A 16,879-nucleotide genomic window follows, 5' to 3' on the forward strand; every position below is an offset into this window, starting at 1 on the left:
CGTCCCCACAGTGTGGATAAGGCTGTCCAGAATCCGGACGATCATCCCTGCTGTGGATGGTCTTCCGGTTAGGGATTTGTTGGATTTGGGTTAGGGAGGAGGAGGAGGGGTTAGGGATCGCGTGGGGGGGGGGGGATGGGTGGGTGCCGGGGCCGCGGGTTGAGCGGCTGCAGGGATTTTGGGAAGGGGGAGGGGGGAAATTTGGGCGAGGCGGCGGCACGTAGTTTCATTTTGAATTTTCCTCTTTCTATCTTTTTTATTATAATTATTCAAAAATAATATTTTTAGAATTAAAAATTAAATTTGGTGACGGAAATTTCTGTCAATAATCCATCACTGCTAAAAATAATCTTTTAAAAATTTATAAACACTTGAGTTACGATTTTTGTGACGGATGAATTTGTCACTGTCTGGTTGCATTTTCGGTTACCAGTTTTGTGACAAATATCCCGTCACTATGGTGGTCACTAATTTTTGGCGCCCACCCTACCCGCGTATTCTGTGATCGATCTTTTACTAATCTGTCACTAAGTTCACACCACGGTGACCAAATTTCTGTAGGTCACTAATCTGTCACAAATAGTGGCAGATAACGGGCCGTCACTAGTTTTCCGTCACTATATGCTTGTTTTCTGGTAGTGAAAGTTGTGAGATTGAAATTCAGCCGAAGAGACGAGGATATGCCTAAATGAATTAAGGTGTTAAACGGCACCATTTGAAAATAAGCAATTTTTTTTTTAAAACTTAGAAATTAGCATCTTACAGGGGCTAGTACAACATCGTTCGATTTTACGGAAACCTTTCACTACCAAAAGTTTGGTCACTAAAAAACTCAAACTTTCTGCCTAATTTTTTTCATCGGAAAAAAGGCGCCATTCGTAAAAGATTTCCTGGACTAAATTTTTTTTAGTCGCTGGAGGTGAACCTTTAAGGACCAAAATTTAGTCGCCAAAAAGTTTTACCTCCAGCCCGTGCGAAATATTGGACTCGTGCCAACTTGGTATTGCTTTTCCGCGACCAAATACGCATTTAGTCGGTGTAGGACAATTATTCAGTAACTAACAAAAATGTTGGTCGCAGATAGCCTTATTTTCAGCGACCAAACTTTAGTCGCCAAACGTTTTACCTCCACCCCGCCAACTTGGTTTTGCTTTTTCGCGACCAAATATGCATTTAATCGGTGTAGGACAATCATTCAGTAACTAACAAATATGTTGGTCGCAAATAGCCCTATTTGCAGTGACCACTATTTATTTAGTCGCCGAAAATGGTCGCTGAAAGTGTATTTTCTTATAGTGATAACTACTATTTCTTATTCGATGAATCTGGTTTTGTTGTCAAGGATAAGGATATAGGAGTGATATTGTATCATGGGATGACTGAAAATAGACTTTATCCTTTCTATTTCTTAGTAAAAGATGCACATGATCACTCACCAGTAGCCCATGTCAACTGTCACATCTTCATTGATCTCTGGCATCATCGTCTCGGTCATCCATCTCATGATATCCAATCCTCTATTTTGTCCTCTCTTTCAATTTCAAATATATCAAAATAAACTCTATGTTCATCTTGCCAATTAGAAAAAAAAAATTACTATTTTTATTATCTATTTCAGCTTCTCAATGTCCTCTAGAAATAATACATTGTGATGTTTAGGGACCTTCCCCTGCTCTTTCATGCTTAAACTTTTCTTATTATGTGTTATTTGTTGAAGATTTTTCACGTTATCTATGATTGTTTTTCATGCATTATAAATCTGATTTCTTTGATATTTTCATCTCTTTTAAAGCACAACCAAAAAATTTGTTTAATACCAAAATTAAAATCTTCCATTCTGATGGGGGTGGTGAATTCACAAGCAATACTCTTAAGCATTTTTTATTTTTACATGGCATAATGCACCAATTTTTTTGCCCCCATACTATGAAACAAAATGATATTATAGAAATAAAATACTGTCATATTATTGAAACTAGTCTTACACTTCTTGCTCAAGCATCTCTTCCTCTAAAATTCTAGTTAGAAGTATTTTCTACTGTAGTATATTTAATAAATCGAATGCCTATTATTTCTTATCTCAAAATTTCGCCATATAAGAAATGTTTTCAAAGGTATCCCGACTATTTCCATTTGCGAGCTTTCAATTGTTTATGTTTTCCTTGGCTTCGACTATACAAGGTCAATAAACTAGAATTTCAATCTACTAAATATTGTTTTTTTAAGGTATAGCACTGTTCACAAAGGGTATAGATGTCTTGATTTAGTGAAAGAAAATATATATATATCATGTCATGTCACCCTTGATGTAGATGTCTTTTCTTTTTCGACCATATCACCACCTCAAACAGCCTCTTACAACCCCACTTCTGCTCTTGATTTCCTTTCTATATGAGTACCTCAACTCTCCACTCCTACTGACACTTTTGGACTACTAATAACTATATATTCTTAGATCACTTTGCAGGTACAACATGTCACTTTTAGATTTTTTTATGGCAACAACGTCCAATTCAAGCACTACACCACATGACAACACAAGCATCCCAATCGAATCCATCTTACCACCTCAATACAAGAACACCTCTCTCACCTGCCCTCCATTGAATCTCCTCTACCACCATCCCCCATGACCAAACTCCCCTCCCATACCAAGCAAGCCCACTACAACGCACCTATCTCATATTTGTCAGATGTACAAATCAATTTACGGACTTCGACAAGCTCCTCGTGCTTGGTATGAAAAGTTTGGCTCAAAACATGTGGAGTTAGGGATCATTATTTCACGATAAGATCCTTCACATTTATATGTAATCATAGTAGCATTATATTATATCTTCTCCTTTACGTTGATGATATCATTCTCCCTGGCAATAATAATATTGATCTTCACAAGCTTGTTACTAAACTTGCTAATTCATTTATGATGAATGATATGGACTCATTGTCATATTTTCTTGGCATCCAAGTGGATCGGTCAAGTGATGGAATTTTTCTATATCAATCCAAATACATCCTAGACTTCTTATAACGCGCCAATATTCTTGGATACAAACCATATTCAAGTCCTTGCTCTATTGAAAAGTTGAGCCACATGGATAGCCCTCTTCTTGATGATCCTTCATTTTATTGGAGTATTGTTGTAGCCCTCCAATACGTAACTTTAACACAACCAGACATTGCTTTCTCAGTCAATCAGGTTTGTCAATTTTTACAATATCCAACAAATGCTCATACAATAGCAGTCAAATGCATACTTCAATTTCTTAAAGGCTCCATCACTTTTAGGCTTCAGCTACGACTAGGCATATTAAATCTTGTTCTTACTTGGATGTAGATTATGCTGGCATTCCTATTGATAGACACTCTATAAGTGGTTTTTGTGTTTTCTCGGATCTAACCCTATTTTTTAGAGTGCTAAAAAGCAAACAACAGTTGCACGATCATCTACTGAAGTGGAGTATTAATGCCTTGCCCAAATTGCTACTGAACTGTAATGGTTACGTTCTCTCATACAGGAATTACATATTTCTCTTCACTCTGTTACTTTAATATAGTGTGACAATATTTCTACCATCTCTCTCACCTTCAATCCAGTTTTTCATGCAAAAACTAATCATACCGATATCAACTATCACTATGTCCGAGAATTGGTAGATCATAAGCTTTTGGATGTCAAATTCAACTCTTCTATAGACCAAGTCGCCGACATCTTCACCAAAGGTCTTCACTCCAATTGCATTCAGTTTTTACAGTCCAAGCATTACATTCAACCGAATGCTCAGCTTGAGGGGGGACAATAACATACTTTAAATTCTCTTCATTCAAATTCAATTTTTGAATTCAAATTCAGTTTTTGAATTCAAATTATTATTGTAATCTTCTCATTATTTTTTTCGTACTTTCTCTCTATTAAAATTCAAATTTTGAATTTGAATTGCTACTATAATTTTTCCTTATTTTTCTCCTATAATCACTCTTGTACATGCTATATATATTCAATACAAACTCAAAAAAATCCCAACCAATCAAGTGGGATTTTAGCCATCTCATTGCATCTCTTTTAGGGGGTGGGAGGTATTTCAAATTGTTTGAATCCCTATCTTCTTTGTGGGTTAAATGCTTCGTAAACAAAGGCCAGGAGCAACCATGGTTGTTGGCTTGGTGGTTGAATCTATTCAATGGAGACGCATAACCATTGCATAAAGAGTCATATTTTAACTTTTTAACTCATGACAAGTGGTTTATCATGAGTTTGGCAGGCGGCTTTTTAAAATGATATGGTGGCTTTAACAAAGCATAAAATGAAATATCTCTTCGAAGAGAACTACGAAAACTAAAACATGAAAGAGCACAAAATACTTACATAGATGTACATGAAAAACTTGTAATTACAACCTTTAATGTTGCTAAAAGGACTTGGTCATCTGAGTTGCACCCCTATCCTCAGCATTTGCGCTTAGGAAAGGTACTAGTTTTAAGCATTCTATTAGTCTCTACTCATATATTTAAAATTGAGTACCCAATCAGGTTAGTTTTATAAGATCTTTATCTCTAGCCTGTAGTTTCAATAGATGAATCGATTGAGAATAACTATATCTAGGAGGTTATCTACCTAGGATTTGAGCAGAATCAACCGAATGCACTAATACAAGGTGGAATGAACACTACAATGGGCAAATTAGTTGGATATAAAAATATATTATGTTTATTGTTTTATCAAGAACATTATTTATAGAAATAACTGATTCTAAAGAAAACATGTGATATAAGATGCAAGAACAAATTCTTCTCCAAAAAGAAAAACAAATTCTTCAAAAATATCCATGTTAATTTTCATTTTTTTAAAAAAATGTTTAATTATTTAAAATACTTCCATCCAAGTCTCTTGGTCTCGTGGTGGGATTCTTCAATATATTTTTTGCCATATTATTAATTATTTAAAATTTTAGCTAAATAATATCCGTATATCCCTATTCTTGAAATAAAAGTATTTTCATAAGTCAATTTTGTTTTAGGAATTGCTACAACTTGCCAACTTAAACAAAAAAGAAACAGTAGGAGTTGTTGCACTGTTTATGCATGCATAAGAGATTAGGGGATGGGAAACAAATGGAGAATTGGCTTTTAGAGCTAGACTTGCCAGTTCAATACTAAATCAGAACATCTTGCTTCATACCAGGCTCATCCATAAACCTATTTTTTGTTTTTAAATGAGAAACGTAGCAGAAATGCTACCATTAGGATTTGAATCTGGACTCTTAACGTGAGCAAGTTCTTGAGAGAGGGGGAGCAGCCACTGAAGCTACATGCACTACACAAAAAAAGAAAATTACCGACTCTTATTTGCCGACGCTTATTCCAAGCGTCGGCAAAAAAAATTTTCCGTCAACATTTGCCGACGTTTTTTAAAAGCGTCGGCTAATGACGACGCTTAAAAGCGTCGTTCGAAGTTAATATGTAATTGACGACGCTTTTAACGACGCTTTTTAGCATTGTTAAATAACGACGATTAAAAGCGTCGTTAAAAGCGTCGTCGGAAACCAAAAAATCACCTCATTTTAGTCCCACATCGGCGGATCTGAAAAAAATAACTGTTTATATAGCCAAATCCAACCACTCTGCACGGATGGAATGAAGGTACCGATCGGGGAGGTTGTTTGTATTTCTAAATGGAGGAGAAGATGCAGACCGCAAATGGTAATTTTCTTGGCAAATGGGAATTCGCGACGCTTTAAAGCGTCGGGAATGTCGCTTTTAGGCGTCGCTAATAGCCAAAAAAAGCGTCGCTAATGTCCAAGTTTCTTGTAGTGATATACCTTTTTCTTTCTCAAGAAATGATACGTACTTTTTGTAAGGATGAGTCTACTGTGCGTGCTTATGCACACATTGTCTTTGCTGATCTATTGAACCTATCAACCAAATTAAATTTGCCATCGTGAGTTCAATTAAAAACCTCTACCTCTATGAATTGTCTTGAAGCAAGATAGGCTCCTGAACATAAGGCCTCCTCAGAGAAGTACACATTGTTGTTAGGTGGCCCAAGTGATGTGGATATATCAGGACAGGATAGACAATCGAAAGAAAAACAAGTTAGTATTCCAATCTGTATTGGACTAACTGTTTCTATGTTCAAGTCGACATAAGAGTAAGAGATTGATGTAAACCACCACGACATTGGATTCATACCACATGGACCACACCATGGGGCTCAATCCAATTGTTTCCAGTATGAGGTTTATGATTGGGGCACCAAACAGTGTTAGAGAACATACCCCACACTAGGGAAATGGATTACAGTTTACGTAGAAGTGAGACAGGCCATTCAAGATGTGCTTGTTCCAATGATTGACTTGGAATACGATAGTGGAAGTAAGGAGATTAATCCTTAAAAGGAACTTTAACATCTGTCATATTTGAAATCAAACATAGAGCACTTCCATATCACATCAAGGGTGGATCTCCTGCCAATGTTTGCAGGCTCTCTTAGAAAGCCGTGGTAATTTTTAAAAAAATCACACACACACACACACACACACACACACACACAGAGACACGCACGCTCTCTCTTTCTCTCTCTCTCTCTATCTATCTATCTCTCTCTCTTCCTCTTTTTCTGAACCATTCTCCTAGATCAAGATAGTACATATGAATCAATGTCGAGCATGTGCTGTCCATCAAGGCTGCAAAAATGATGGCATATCCCGCCACTAAAAGATTTCTCTTCGGATGAGTGCAGGGAAAATCCGATTCCACAAACGTATATTTACTATGGCACTTTCCACACGTCCGCATTTCCCCCACTGGCATTTGAATCACCGTTTGATGGTCGGTCAGAGGGAAAGCCAGCGCAAAGTCTCGGAGCCCAAGTCTTATCACTTAGCCAGCTGAATGCTGCTTTGGTAAAACTAGGCTATGCATAGAGGGCATATATAGCTTCATCCTGGAATCCTTGTCGTCCAGTAAGCGAGCACTACTTCCATATTTTGCCATGTCTCCTACCAAGTGACCTGCAGCATCATTCTTCTTCTTTCTTTTCCCCTTAAACCTGTCATAGAGAAAGTTGTCACTGTTCATGGAGCATTTCATTAATCTCAGAACATTATAATAGAGAAGCAGTGTGGCATCCCCCCTGACAATATATAGAGTTAGTCGTTGTCACAAACAATACTCACACAACACTCTCTATTTGCCAGCATGTGTTAACTTCTATTTTAATCTGTGATGTATTAGCTAAAGAGCACCTGATAAATTGCCCACGAATTCCGTGTCCAACGTAGCATGAGAAGGTTGATGCGTTTCATGAGGGTTTTTGGCATTTCTATGGTATCATATGCTTGTCATTCTGCCACATCAGATCGAGCGATCCAGTGGAATTCATAGTCTTTGTTTCTTTATTTTTTTCTGCTAAAATGTTTTTATTTTATGATTATTCATTCTGTCTTCATTTATCTTGAAGAGGAACTAAGGAGAACTCAAGTAGATAAGCCATCTAAACCTCATTGCACAAAACTAATTAAACATCTCCAACCATGGTAGGAGATTTTTAACCTAGAAGATATTTTGGATGTTTTTGACTGGAGGGCTTAAAAGCCTTTAAGGTGGATCAACAAGTGCTAATAAATAATATATTCCAGCAACGTCCATTAATTTGGACAACAAAATGATCAACTTGTACTATAAGCTGCTACTGTAAGCGTAGTCACGATCCTCATTATCACTTTTACATCAACATAGAACTTAGCAGCTCCTTGTATGACCTGATATTTAGGTTTTCTTGGCGTTTGTTTGAAGAATATTCAAAAGTATATGAAAAAAATATTACACACACGATAGAAATGTCAGATAAGAAAATTGGTGAATTACCTGAGAATTTTATGTCATAATTATATCTCCTGAAATATATTTTACTGAAGGTCCATGTCCTTCTAATATCAGGAATATATCTAGCTAAAAACTATCATGTTAAAATAAATATTACATACCATCGAGAGCATAATATGACATCAGAAACACTTTTTGCCTTTCTTTTGTGTGGAAGAACTCGAAAAAATCAAGAAAAATTTTGAAACAAGGAAGAGTCCATCACCCCCTCAGACAAGAGAGAGAAGTAGAATGAACACCAAGCTCACAAATCTCATTATTTTATTGTAGTCATTTCATTAGTAGGAATAGTTTTAACATTAGGTTATTTAAGTTCTATCTTATCTTTGTGAATAATATTTATTCTAGCTTGTCAATTTTGGTCCAAAATTAAGGTCGCTATTACAGAGATCTGATTGAAGTGAATACCATACACCGTATGATTTTAACAAAAAATAGCCATGCTTAAGGTTGAGAAGTATGGCCACTGACATTCTCAATGGTCACCAAATAAGACTAAGGGATAACTGTGGATCCTATGATAAGTTACTAAGCAAATCTCCTGATCAAATATCCTTTTTGAGCAAGATCCTAATCAAATATCAAGTATATTATCCACATACAATCAATTTGTTTCATATGAAACAACTTTAGAGATTTTGAGCTGCAAATAATCGACTTCGCAGCATTGTCTCTGCCATTGGTTAGTCAACTAGATGGTTCTCAGTTTAACCTGCATGCTAACGACTTTCCCTACTATCAACTTTGTTGCAAAATGATTTGGGAGCTACCTTAGTTTATTTGGACACTAATAACTTGACATCATCTATTGTTATTGGAAGTTTGAGCTCATTATAAGAACCTTCTTGCCGATGGGGGGAAAAGGAAGACAAGCCTAAGTCGCTAAGTAGTTCGATAACCGAAGAAAGTTTATGATATATTAGAACGCACATGATAATTCCTTTTTATTTTTCCTATTAATAAGAAAGTTAATAAACTTATCACCTCAGACACATTTCATGATGCATATCAGCTCCTACTTAGGAAACAAGTATGTATATGACCAAGTATACAATCATCAAGCAGCAAATTCTTATCTGCTAACCAATTATTGATTTATCTCCCTAAACAATTCATAGATTAATATATATATATATATAACTAAAATAAATAAATAAATAGATTATAAAAATGAACAATATAAGAAAAATAGAAGAAAGAATGTGAGAAAGTTGAATGGAACAATACCCACTATGGTCAAATCCCCTAGTTGGACGTAGGTGGGAATCTGGGATGGCAGACCTTCCTCTGATCCGGGCTGTCCAATCAACTAAACCTTTCCCCAAAAAGGAGCTAGAAAAAGTTGTCTGCATTAGCCCAAATGGTCGTGCCCAAATCCGTTAATGGTGCCAAGCACCTCAACCTCTGGGTTTAGATATAGATTTAGTCATGGATATAGACCCCCTATCGCTACGGTAGAGGAAGGAACAAAAGACCTAGCCTCCTCCTCCTCCTCCTCCTCCTACTTCTGCTGCTGCTAAGCTTAAGCCTCCTCAACTCTCAAGGTGATCAAGTGGAGACAAGTGTGTGAGCTCGTGGAAAAAAGATAAGATAAAACTACAAGGTGGGGAGAAGTATATAGGTAGGGTGTGTGGCGGAAGCAGTGGCTGGCATCGCGTTGGTAAAGACGCAGTTACACGAAGCCGGCAAATAGTAAGAGCGTGGGGGAGGGAGGCCAACTTTTACCCCAGTTGGAAACCGAGGAATCGTCACATCACCGCGGGCTCTCACTGACCCACCCTCTTCGATAGCGACAACTGATTCCCCTCCTCCCATCCTTCGTCCCGCTTTCTCACTCCTCCTCCTCCTTCTTACCCTTCCCCTCCTATTTTATCGTGATACGTATATATCTTGGATATGTTCTTTACTAACTATTAATATAGGTGGGTGGGTGGGTGGATGGATGGATACGTTTGGTCATTTGTTTTTATATAGATAACGTTTCATGACTTGATCGATAGGAGCCAATAGTATCATGACTTAAACTCTGATGTCATGAAATTGGTGGGACTTGCAACTGTTGAATCCACCAAGTATTGTGATGATCTCTGTGATTGGGTCTAATGGGGACTCATGCATGGTTTTTGCAAATTAACCTCGTTTGCGGGTGGTGTATTGTTTGTCATTGGCAGCTGTATCAAGGTTTGGTCGGGATCCCGCAGTGTATAATTTGTACTTCAGCGATGAATGCACGTAGCTTTCTTCAGAAATTCAGACAACACATTCTTCTTATACTTCTGTGGACACTCTTACTAGGTTTAGAAGAATTTTGTAAGCTTGTTCTTTGATTTTTTCGAGTTTAACTTTTGCTAATAAGAAAAAAGGTCTTTTCTTCCTGCTCGCCAGCTAATAGTGATCTTTTTTTCCTTAAGGTTTCTTTACTTTGAATTCAATCGGGTATTTTAGGTTTTGAATGAATGATAAAAATTTTGAGGAAGAATAATTTGTATTTTATGCCTAAGAGTTGACAAATTCACATAGGTTGGATGAATCTCAAAGGTGCTCACCTAGTCTCTCATGCTTGTGCTATATCATAATCACTACAAACTCACATGTTTAGATCAATAACTCTACTTAATTACTAGCTTTCAATAGAAAACGAATCATTAACATGACTGTTGATTCTCTTATTTTTACATCTCACTATGATGAGATTTAGAATGTATGATGCCTATTTACAAATTGCTATATCTATCATGTTCAAGTGGCTATTCACAAATTGCTATATCTATCATGTTCAAGCAACCATTTTCCATGTCTTATATTTGGATAACTCCGTTGACTGTATTATATGAGTGATACATACTATATTTCTTAAGCGTGCGCATTTAACCATGTTTATATATCAGCATGCATTAATGACAAGCCAATTAGCAAGCCACTTGGTTTTATGATATATGTTCCACCAATAGCATCTAAGGCATTTAAAATCTCAACTTTGTCATTTTCTCAAAGAACCAAGTTGCTAGAACTATAACATTGAACAATTTGCCACCTAAATAACCATATTTCTGGTTTATAAACTCGAGCATTTAGAAAGGCGACATGCATATTGATCAAACTTGCATTATTTGGTCCGACAGCCTCACAACTTCTTGTTGAGCATGCATCTTAAATCATAAATATAAAAAGATGGAATTTAATTTGCACACCTTAGTGTGTGTGTGTGTGTGTGTGTGTGTGTGTGTGTGTGTGTGTCTTCCTTCAGTCGTCTAAAAAGCTATAAAAGGAAGTCTCTTCCTCCAACCAAGTATTAGCTCCTCCAATTGCCCAGAAAAAAATGTTAGGTTCGCCCAGATAGAAACATAATGAAATGGCGTCCAGACCCTGCATCCTTCGTGTTTTTCGACGCACATATCGCGATAAAAAGTATGTCGTATGCCTTTTGTTTTGTAGTAGCCCGGGTGGGTTTGGCCGTACGTCCCATGTGTGTGGGTTCCCCTGGGCATTATTGCTAGAATGGAAACCCTATTCACCATATCCATTTTCCCTTGGAAGCTCCCTCCTTTTCAGCCCAAGCGGCCAGCTCTACCACTCCTCCCATTCTCTTCTTCTTAGCTTCTCTTCTGCTCTTGCCTTCCTTCTTTTACTACTACTTCTAATGGATTTGGCTCCTCCCACCGAGCACGTATGCTACGTTCATTGCACCTACTGCAACACTGTTCTAGCGGTAATCTCTCACAGTTCACATACTCGGAGCCCTCCCAATGAAGTTCTTAGATATGTCCACGGAGGAAAGAAAGCTGTCGAATCTTTATCTTCTATATTTGCTTGATTTTACTATGTAGTAGATATATAAGATAAGACCACTTGGAAGTTTTGAGAATTGCTCTCCTGCAATCACCATGTGTACTTCTTGTGTTCCACCTAATTTAGCTCCCTCTTGCATCACAAATAGGGCTACACCCTTGAAAGACCACCAATGAGATTTTCAGAGATGTATACATGTGTGCATGAAAGAAGATCATTTCCTTCAACAATTTGAGATCGGTTTTAAACGATTAATATATGCTGCAGATATAAGAAGCTCACTTACTTCCGGCTGCTTCTGCAACTCTTCTCTCCATATATTTTCTCTTTATTTCATCCACTTTAGTTGTCTCATCAAGTTATTTCGCATCCAGAGCTAAACCTGATCTCTTCCATTTGTAACCATACTTCACTATCTAATTGGTACTGTCAGTGTTTTTATCACCTGGCAAAGGAATTATTGCGATGAACTACATGAGATATCTTCTGGCGATCCAAAATAAGATGTTTCATATTGATAATATCATCTCTGCTCTCTTACATTGTGGAAGAAATAGTGGAACTTGCTTGCAGATAGGAGCCTCTGAAGAGAGATCATGATCCGGGGATGCTGTGAACATATGCCTACAAACTCATGTCTTGACGGCATCTTTGGTGGTTGCAGGTTGGAGTGCCATTTAAATGGCTTATGGACACAGTGACTGTGAAATGCGGCCATTGCAACCATCTCTCCTTCCTTAGCCCCAGGCCCATGATGCAAACCCTTTGCCCCACTGACCACCAGATGGCATTTCAGGTTCTCTGCGGCAGTCTTCCTTAATTGCTTCATATTATTAACACTAACCGGATTTCATGTCAGTTTTGCTTAGCATAAATACTCTTTTTGTGATTCAGAATTCGATAAAAATGGTGCAAAATGGATTGGTATATCTGTACATGAACTAGGATTTTAACCTATGCATGTGCACACTACATTGGATTGCTTACTAGTTTATAGCATGAAATTTTTACCAGGTTTCCTTGTCTTTTTCTTCTCAATTAGCTTTTCTGCACTAAGTTGAGTCGTACTTTACCATCGCTTCTAAGTCACCTTGATGGACTACCATGACCCTTTTTAAAAAGAAAAAAAGCACTCATTTATATCAGTGCCAATGCTTGCTAACTTCCATGGACAGTACCACTGATATCAGAGGCTAGATAAGACTAGATAGGTCATAGACCTACTCGTGTCTTCTTTATATCGTTCATGTTGCTTTTAAATCTGCTTTCCAGTAAGAGAGAAAGATGGGGTGTTTCATTACATGTGTCATTTATCTTCATTGTCAATTAGGGTCCCTGCAATGACTGCTGGAGGGGTCAGCCTTCATCACCATCTTCATCGATATCAAGCGAGCAAATGATCCCCAAAGCATCATTTGTCGTGAAACGTAATATATTTCTTTCTTTGCTATATTTTTACTTCTCTCTGTCTCTCCTTGTTCTGTTCTGCTATCTATTTTGGTTGATTTCTTGATGGCAGCTCCAGAGAAGAAACACCGACTTCCATCAGCTTACAATCGCTTCATGAAGTAAGAAACAAGAATGTCATATTACTACTTACACTGTCAACTTGTTTCCCAGTAGTACCTGTCATGGATAAGCTTACTATTGAATTGGAGCTCGTCATAAATGTTTCTCACGATTCTTAGCTGACCAATCTACCAAGAGGCATGCTGTAATTAAGAGGCTATGGAGAAAAATAATGCAATCAACAATACGATGAAAATGATACTGTGCTCCATAATCTAGTCATTGCTATTGTTGGGAAAAATATGAAGGTGAGGTAGCAGTCACATATTAAAATAACAAAAGACCAAAATTTTTTATGGGGACTTGAGCATTGTGAACTAATCTTCTAGGAGCATTGCGACTGTAAATTTCTAGTAACTTAACTCATATGCAAAATGTTCTGATATAATTTGAGGATCAGATAAACTATATATTGTTACCTTCCCTTATGTTGGCACTCTAATTTTCTCAAACAAGCTTCTTCTTCTTCCCTCTCATTTTTCCTTTTCTTTTGAATTTACATGAGAGCCTACTCCTAATGAACCAGGATCCTTCAATACACATGTCATCTCAGAATGCCTCTCCTCAATCTAGCTAAATGAAATATGTGGTCTGCATTCTGAAAAATGTTACGTGATTTTGACGAACATTTAGTTTATCTTCTTCACATATAGAGATCCTGGAACCAACAAAATAAAGCCTTCATAATTGACTTAATATATAATTAACTTCCTTCAATAAAATCATGAGCTAGCTAGTGCACCATAATATACATTGTAATCTTTATATTGTATCTGATGAATGAATTTATCCATTAATTAGTTGTGCGATTAATTGCCTTGCCCAGTTAAATTTTGTGTCCATGTGAGGTTGTTGAAGGAAACATGTTTTTGTTGTCTCGTTTTATATTGGGAGAAATAGAACATGTTTTTGGTTAAAACAATATTTTTGTCTAGCCAAGCAATTGTGATGCTTAAATTGGATGTCTAGTGAGTCCTGGTCTAGGTCAATTAATCAAACTGCTAAAATTGGTGGCCTCCTGAGCAGTTCCAATAAAAAAGTACATGCAATATCATTATTGGGAATGCAATAGACAACTACATTGTTCATTTTATAGCTCTATTAAAATCAACAGAATTCATTTACTTGAGATTGGAATCATGATAGGGAGGAAATACAGCGTATCAAAGCTGCCAAACCTGACATTCCTCATCGAGAAGCATTTAGCATGGCTGCAAAGAATGTATGATATATCCTTTTGACACTGTTTTCCAAAAACCAAAACCTTGGCCTGTATTGCACTACAACAATTTCTTGTTCTTGTCTTATGTTTTTCCTACTCTTTGGATCCCTCATGATCCACAAATCACTACAGTGGGCCAAGTGCGATCCACACTGCTCGACAACAACCTCTGATGGAGCAGCAGGAACAGTAATCTTTCCACATGTAAGTGCAGTAAAACACTTACATATATCTTGTCTGCAAATAAGTCAGTATTGTAGGCAGTTTCCTATCATGCTTGACAGAGTCTATCCTTTTGAGTTGAATGGTGCAGGAAAGAGAAAATGGTCTGACAGTGGAAAGATTTGATGCTTTCAAGCAATTGGAGCACAAAGACTAGGTTTACTAATCAGCTCCTTAAATTACCTAATCAACACATCAACCCTTTTGTCTTTCTTGATGATGTGTTTTATGGTGTACGTTTTTTATGGAAATATTCTTCCCTATGTGGTATGAAACTCTAGTAGTATGTAGTAATTGATGCTATGTTTGGTGCTATATGGATGTTTCACTCCCTCAGTTGCTTGCACACGCACAGTCCCACATGCATGCGTGTGCATGCCCGCATGTATCCCGCACACACACACACACATAGAGAGAGAGAGAGAGAGAGAGAGAGAGAGAGAGAGAGAGAGAGAGAGAGAGAGAGAAATGAATTATTGTTCACAGTTAACAGCTTAAAAATAGAGGGATGTCATTAGTAGTATAAGATTAAGTGATCTTCCATTAGTGTAAAAAATTTATAATTCCTGGAGGTAGATTCATGTAGAGTTATATAAAACTTGTGTCTGCATGCATCCTAACCTCTATATCTTGTGTTTAGTCCACAACATGTCAGATCTTCATATCAAGATTGGATACAGCAAGGATGAAGCTTATAAGGAGGTTTTGAAGGTGTATACATTCATGCAAATTAAACTAAGATGTGGTTATTGAAATTTTAGAAAGGTATTGTCCATCATCATGTTTTAATTTTTCCATTAGGTATCGCAAGAAATATTCATACATAAACTTCTTTTAATCAAACTTGTGATTTTTTCTTGCACCTTGCCATAAACCACTTCTTCAAGAAAGTCCTCTTCAGTCAGCAAAAGTAAAACCGTGGTTTAAAACCCTAATCCCACTCATTTATATCCAGAGAAATGCCTTTCATGTATAATTGACTATCAATTACTTTCTCTGCATCACTTCATAGAATGTATAGCCATTCTTTCATTCCATTCTCTTAACATAATGTGGCCTCGTCCTGATATGTGCATCTGCATTAACCATGGAACATTTCCGTGTAGATATGGTATTGTGATGAGTGACTTCAGTGATGGTTGTGATGGAGCTATCTAACCATGTTCTTTGAGCTAAAACATGCCTGATCTTCTTTAATATGTACAATTGAAGAGTTATAATTTAATATTTTGGTTCCATCAGGAGTAATACAACAACATGGATTCAGTATTACGGTCATCTTTTAGTCATATGTACTGCTAAATTCTAATTGAATTGCCATCTAAACTAGTGGCTTTAAATTCTTTCTGAGAATTGTTAATGAAGATGCCCAAGTTGATTAGTAAATGATTCTTCATTTTGGCAAATTTATATGGGTAATTTTTTGATTAAAATGATACAAGGATTTATTAGTCTTAAATGAACGAGGGCTTCAGTGAAAAACATGGATCATAGAAAGTTGGCTGTTGATAGGCTTGTAGAGGATTTCTTTAGTTGTAGTTTAGACTATAGAGATCCAACTTCATAATTTCATTCTGGTAAAACAAAACCAGGTTATATGTTTTTCTGTGTCTTTACCATGAATCCATTGAAATAGAGATAGAAATGTTTCTCGAATCTCAAAAAATGGATAACTGACAAAAATGAAAAAAATCATCGCAGTGCCAGTAATTTTTTTTTTAATCCTTGTAAGACTATCTCCTTACCAGTCCCATCTATCTTGTTTTGTTCTCCAAATCCTTGTATGGTCCTTTCTTCTTCTTATTCTTCATATTATTCAAGTAAAGGAGAAGAATGTTGAGCTGTTACACACTGTGGCGTTTTCAGTCATATCAGTGATAACGTCGTTTCCATTATAGCTGTAAGCTGTTTGTGTACACTGAATTTTCAGACATACATGATGTGGAACACTCGGGCTAAGGGGTCATGATTCATGAACAGACTTGTTAACTCTGTAGTTCAATTGACAGGTTAGACTTTTTTTTAAGCTCATGCATTTGGGGAGGATTTTTTTTGTATCCTTTCAGCCGACCAACAAAAGAAGATTTCCTAATAATAGGGAAATGCAAGTTTGAAATAGAAATCCTGGAAGGAACAATGGAACCGCTGCTCGCATAGTGAGTACTGAACCATGGAATGAGCTATATTATTCTT

The 16,879-nt window shown here is 36.9% G+C and overlaps 1 protein-coding gene across 1 annotated transcript; it reads left to right on the forward strand.

Annotated features, from left to right (window-relative positions):
• Positions 1 to 11,427: 11,427 nt before the first annotated feature.
• Positions 11,428 to 14,999, forward strand: LOC103704211 (protein DROOPING LEAF). Its single transcript, XM_008787407.2, has 7 exons — positions 11,428 to 11,593; positions 12,338 to 12,469; positions 13,004 to 13,100; positions 13,193 to 13,241; positions 14,389 to 14,464; positions 14,597 to 14,668; positions 14,778 to 14,999. The coding sequence occupies exons 1-7, from the start codon at positions 11,525 to 11,527 to the stop codon at positions 14,841 to 14,843; spliced, it is 561 nt and encodes a 186-aa protein (XP_008785629.1). The 5' UTR covers positions 11,428 to 11,524; the 3' UTR covers positions 14,844 to 14,999.
• The last annotated feature ends 1,880 nt before the right edge of the window (positions 15,000 to 16,879 follow it).

This window comes from Phoenix dactylifera, chromosome 15 (assembly GCF_009389715.1).
Source record: "Phoenix dactylifera cultivar Barhee BC4 chromosome 15, palm_55x_up_171113_PBpolish2nd_filt_p, whole genome shotgun sequence".
NCBI classification, from domain to species: Eukaryota; Viridiplantae; Streptophyta; class Magnoliopsida; order Arecales; family Arecaceae; genus Phoenix; species Phoenix dactylifera.

Excerpts from the sequence above, each read along its gene's own strand:
- LOC103704211 (XM_008787407.2), top strand. The coding sequence starts at position 11,525 with ATGGATTTGGCTCCTCCCACCGAGCACGTATGCTACGTTCATTGCACC. Across the intron at positions 12,470-13,003 it reads ACCACCAGATGGCATTTCAG|GGTCCCTGCAATGACTGCTG; the intron begins GTTCTCTGCGGC and ends ATTGTCAATTAG. Across the intron at positions 13,101-13,192 it reads AGCATCATTTGTCGTGAAAC|CTCCAGAGAAGAAACACCGA; the intron begins GTAATATATTTC and ends TCTTGATGGCAG.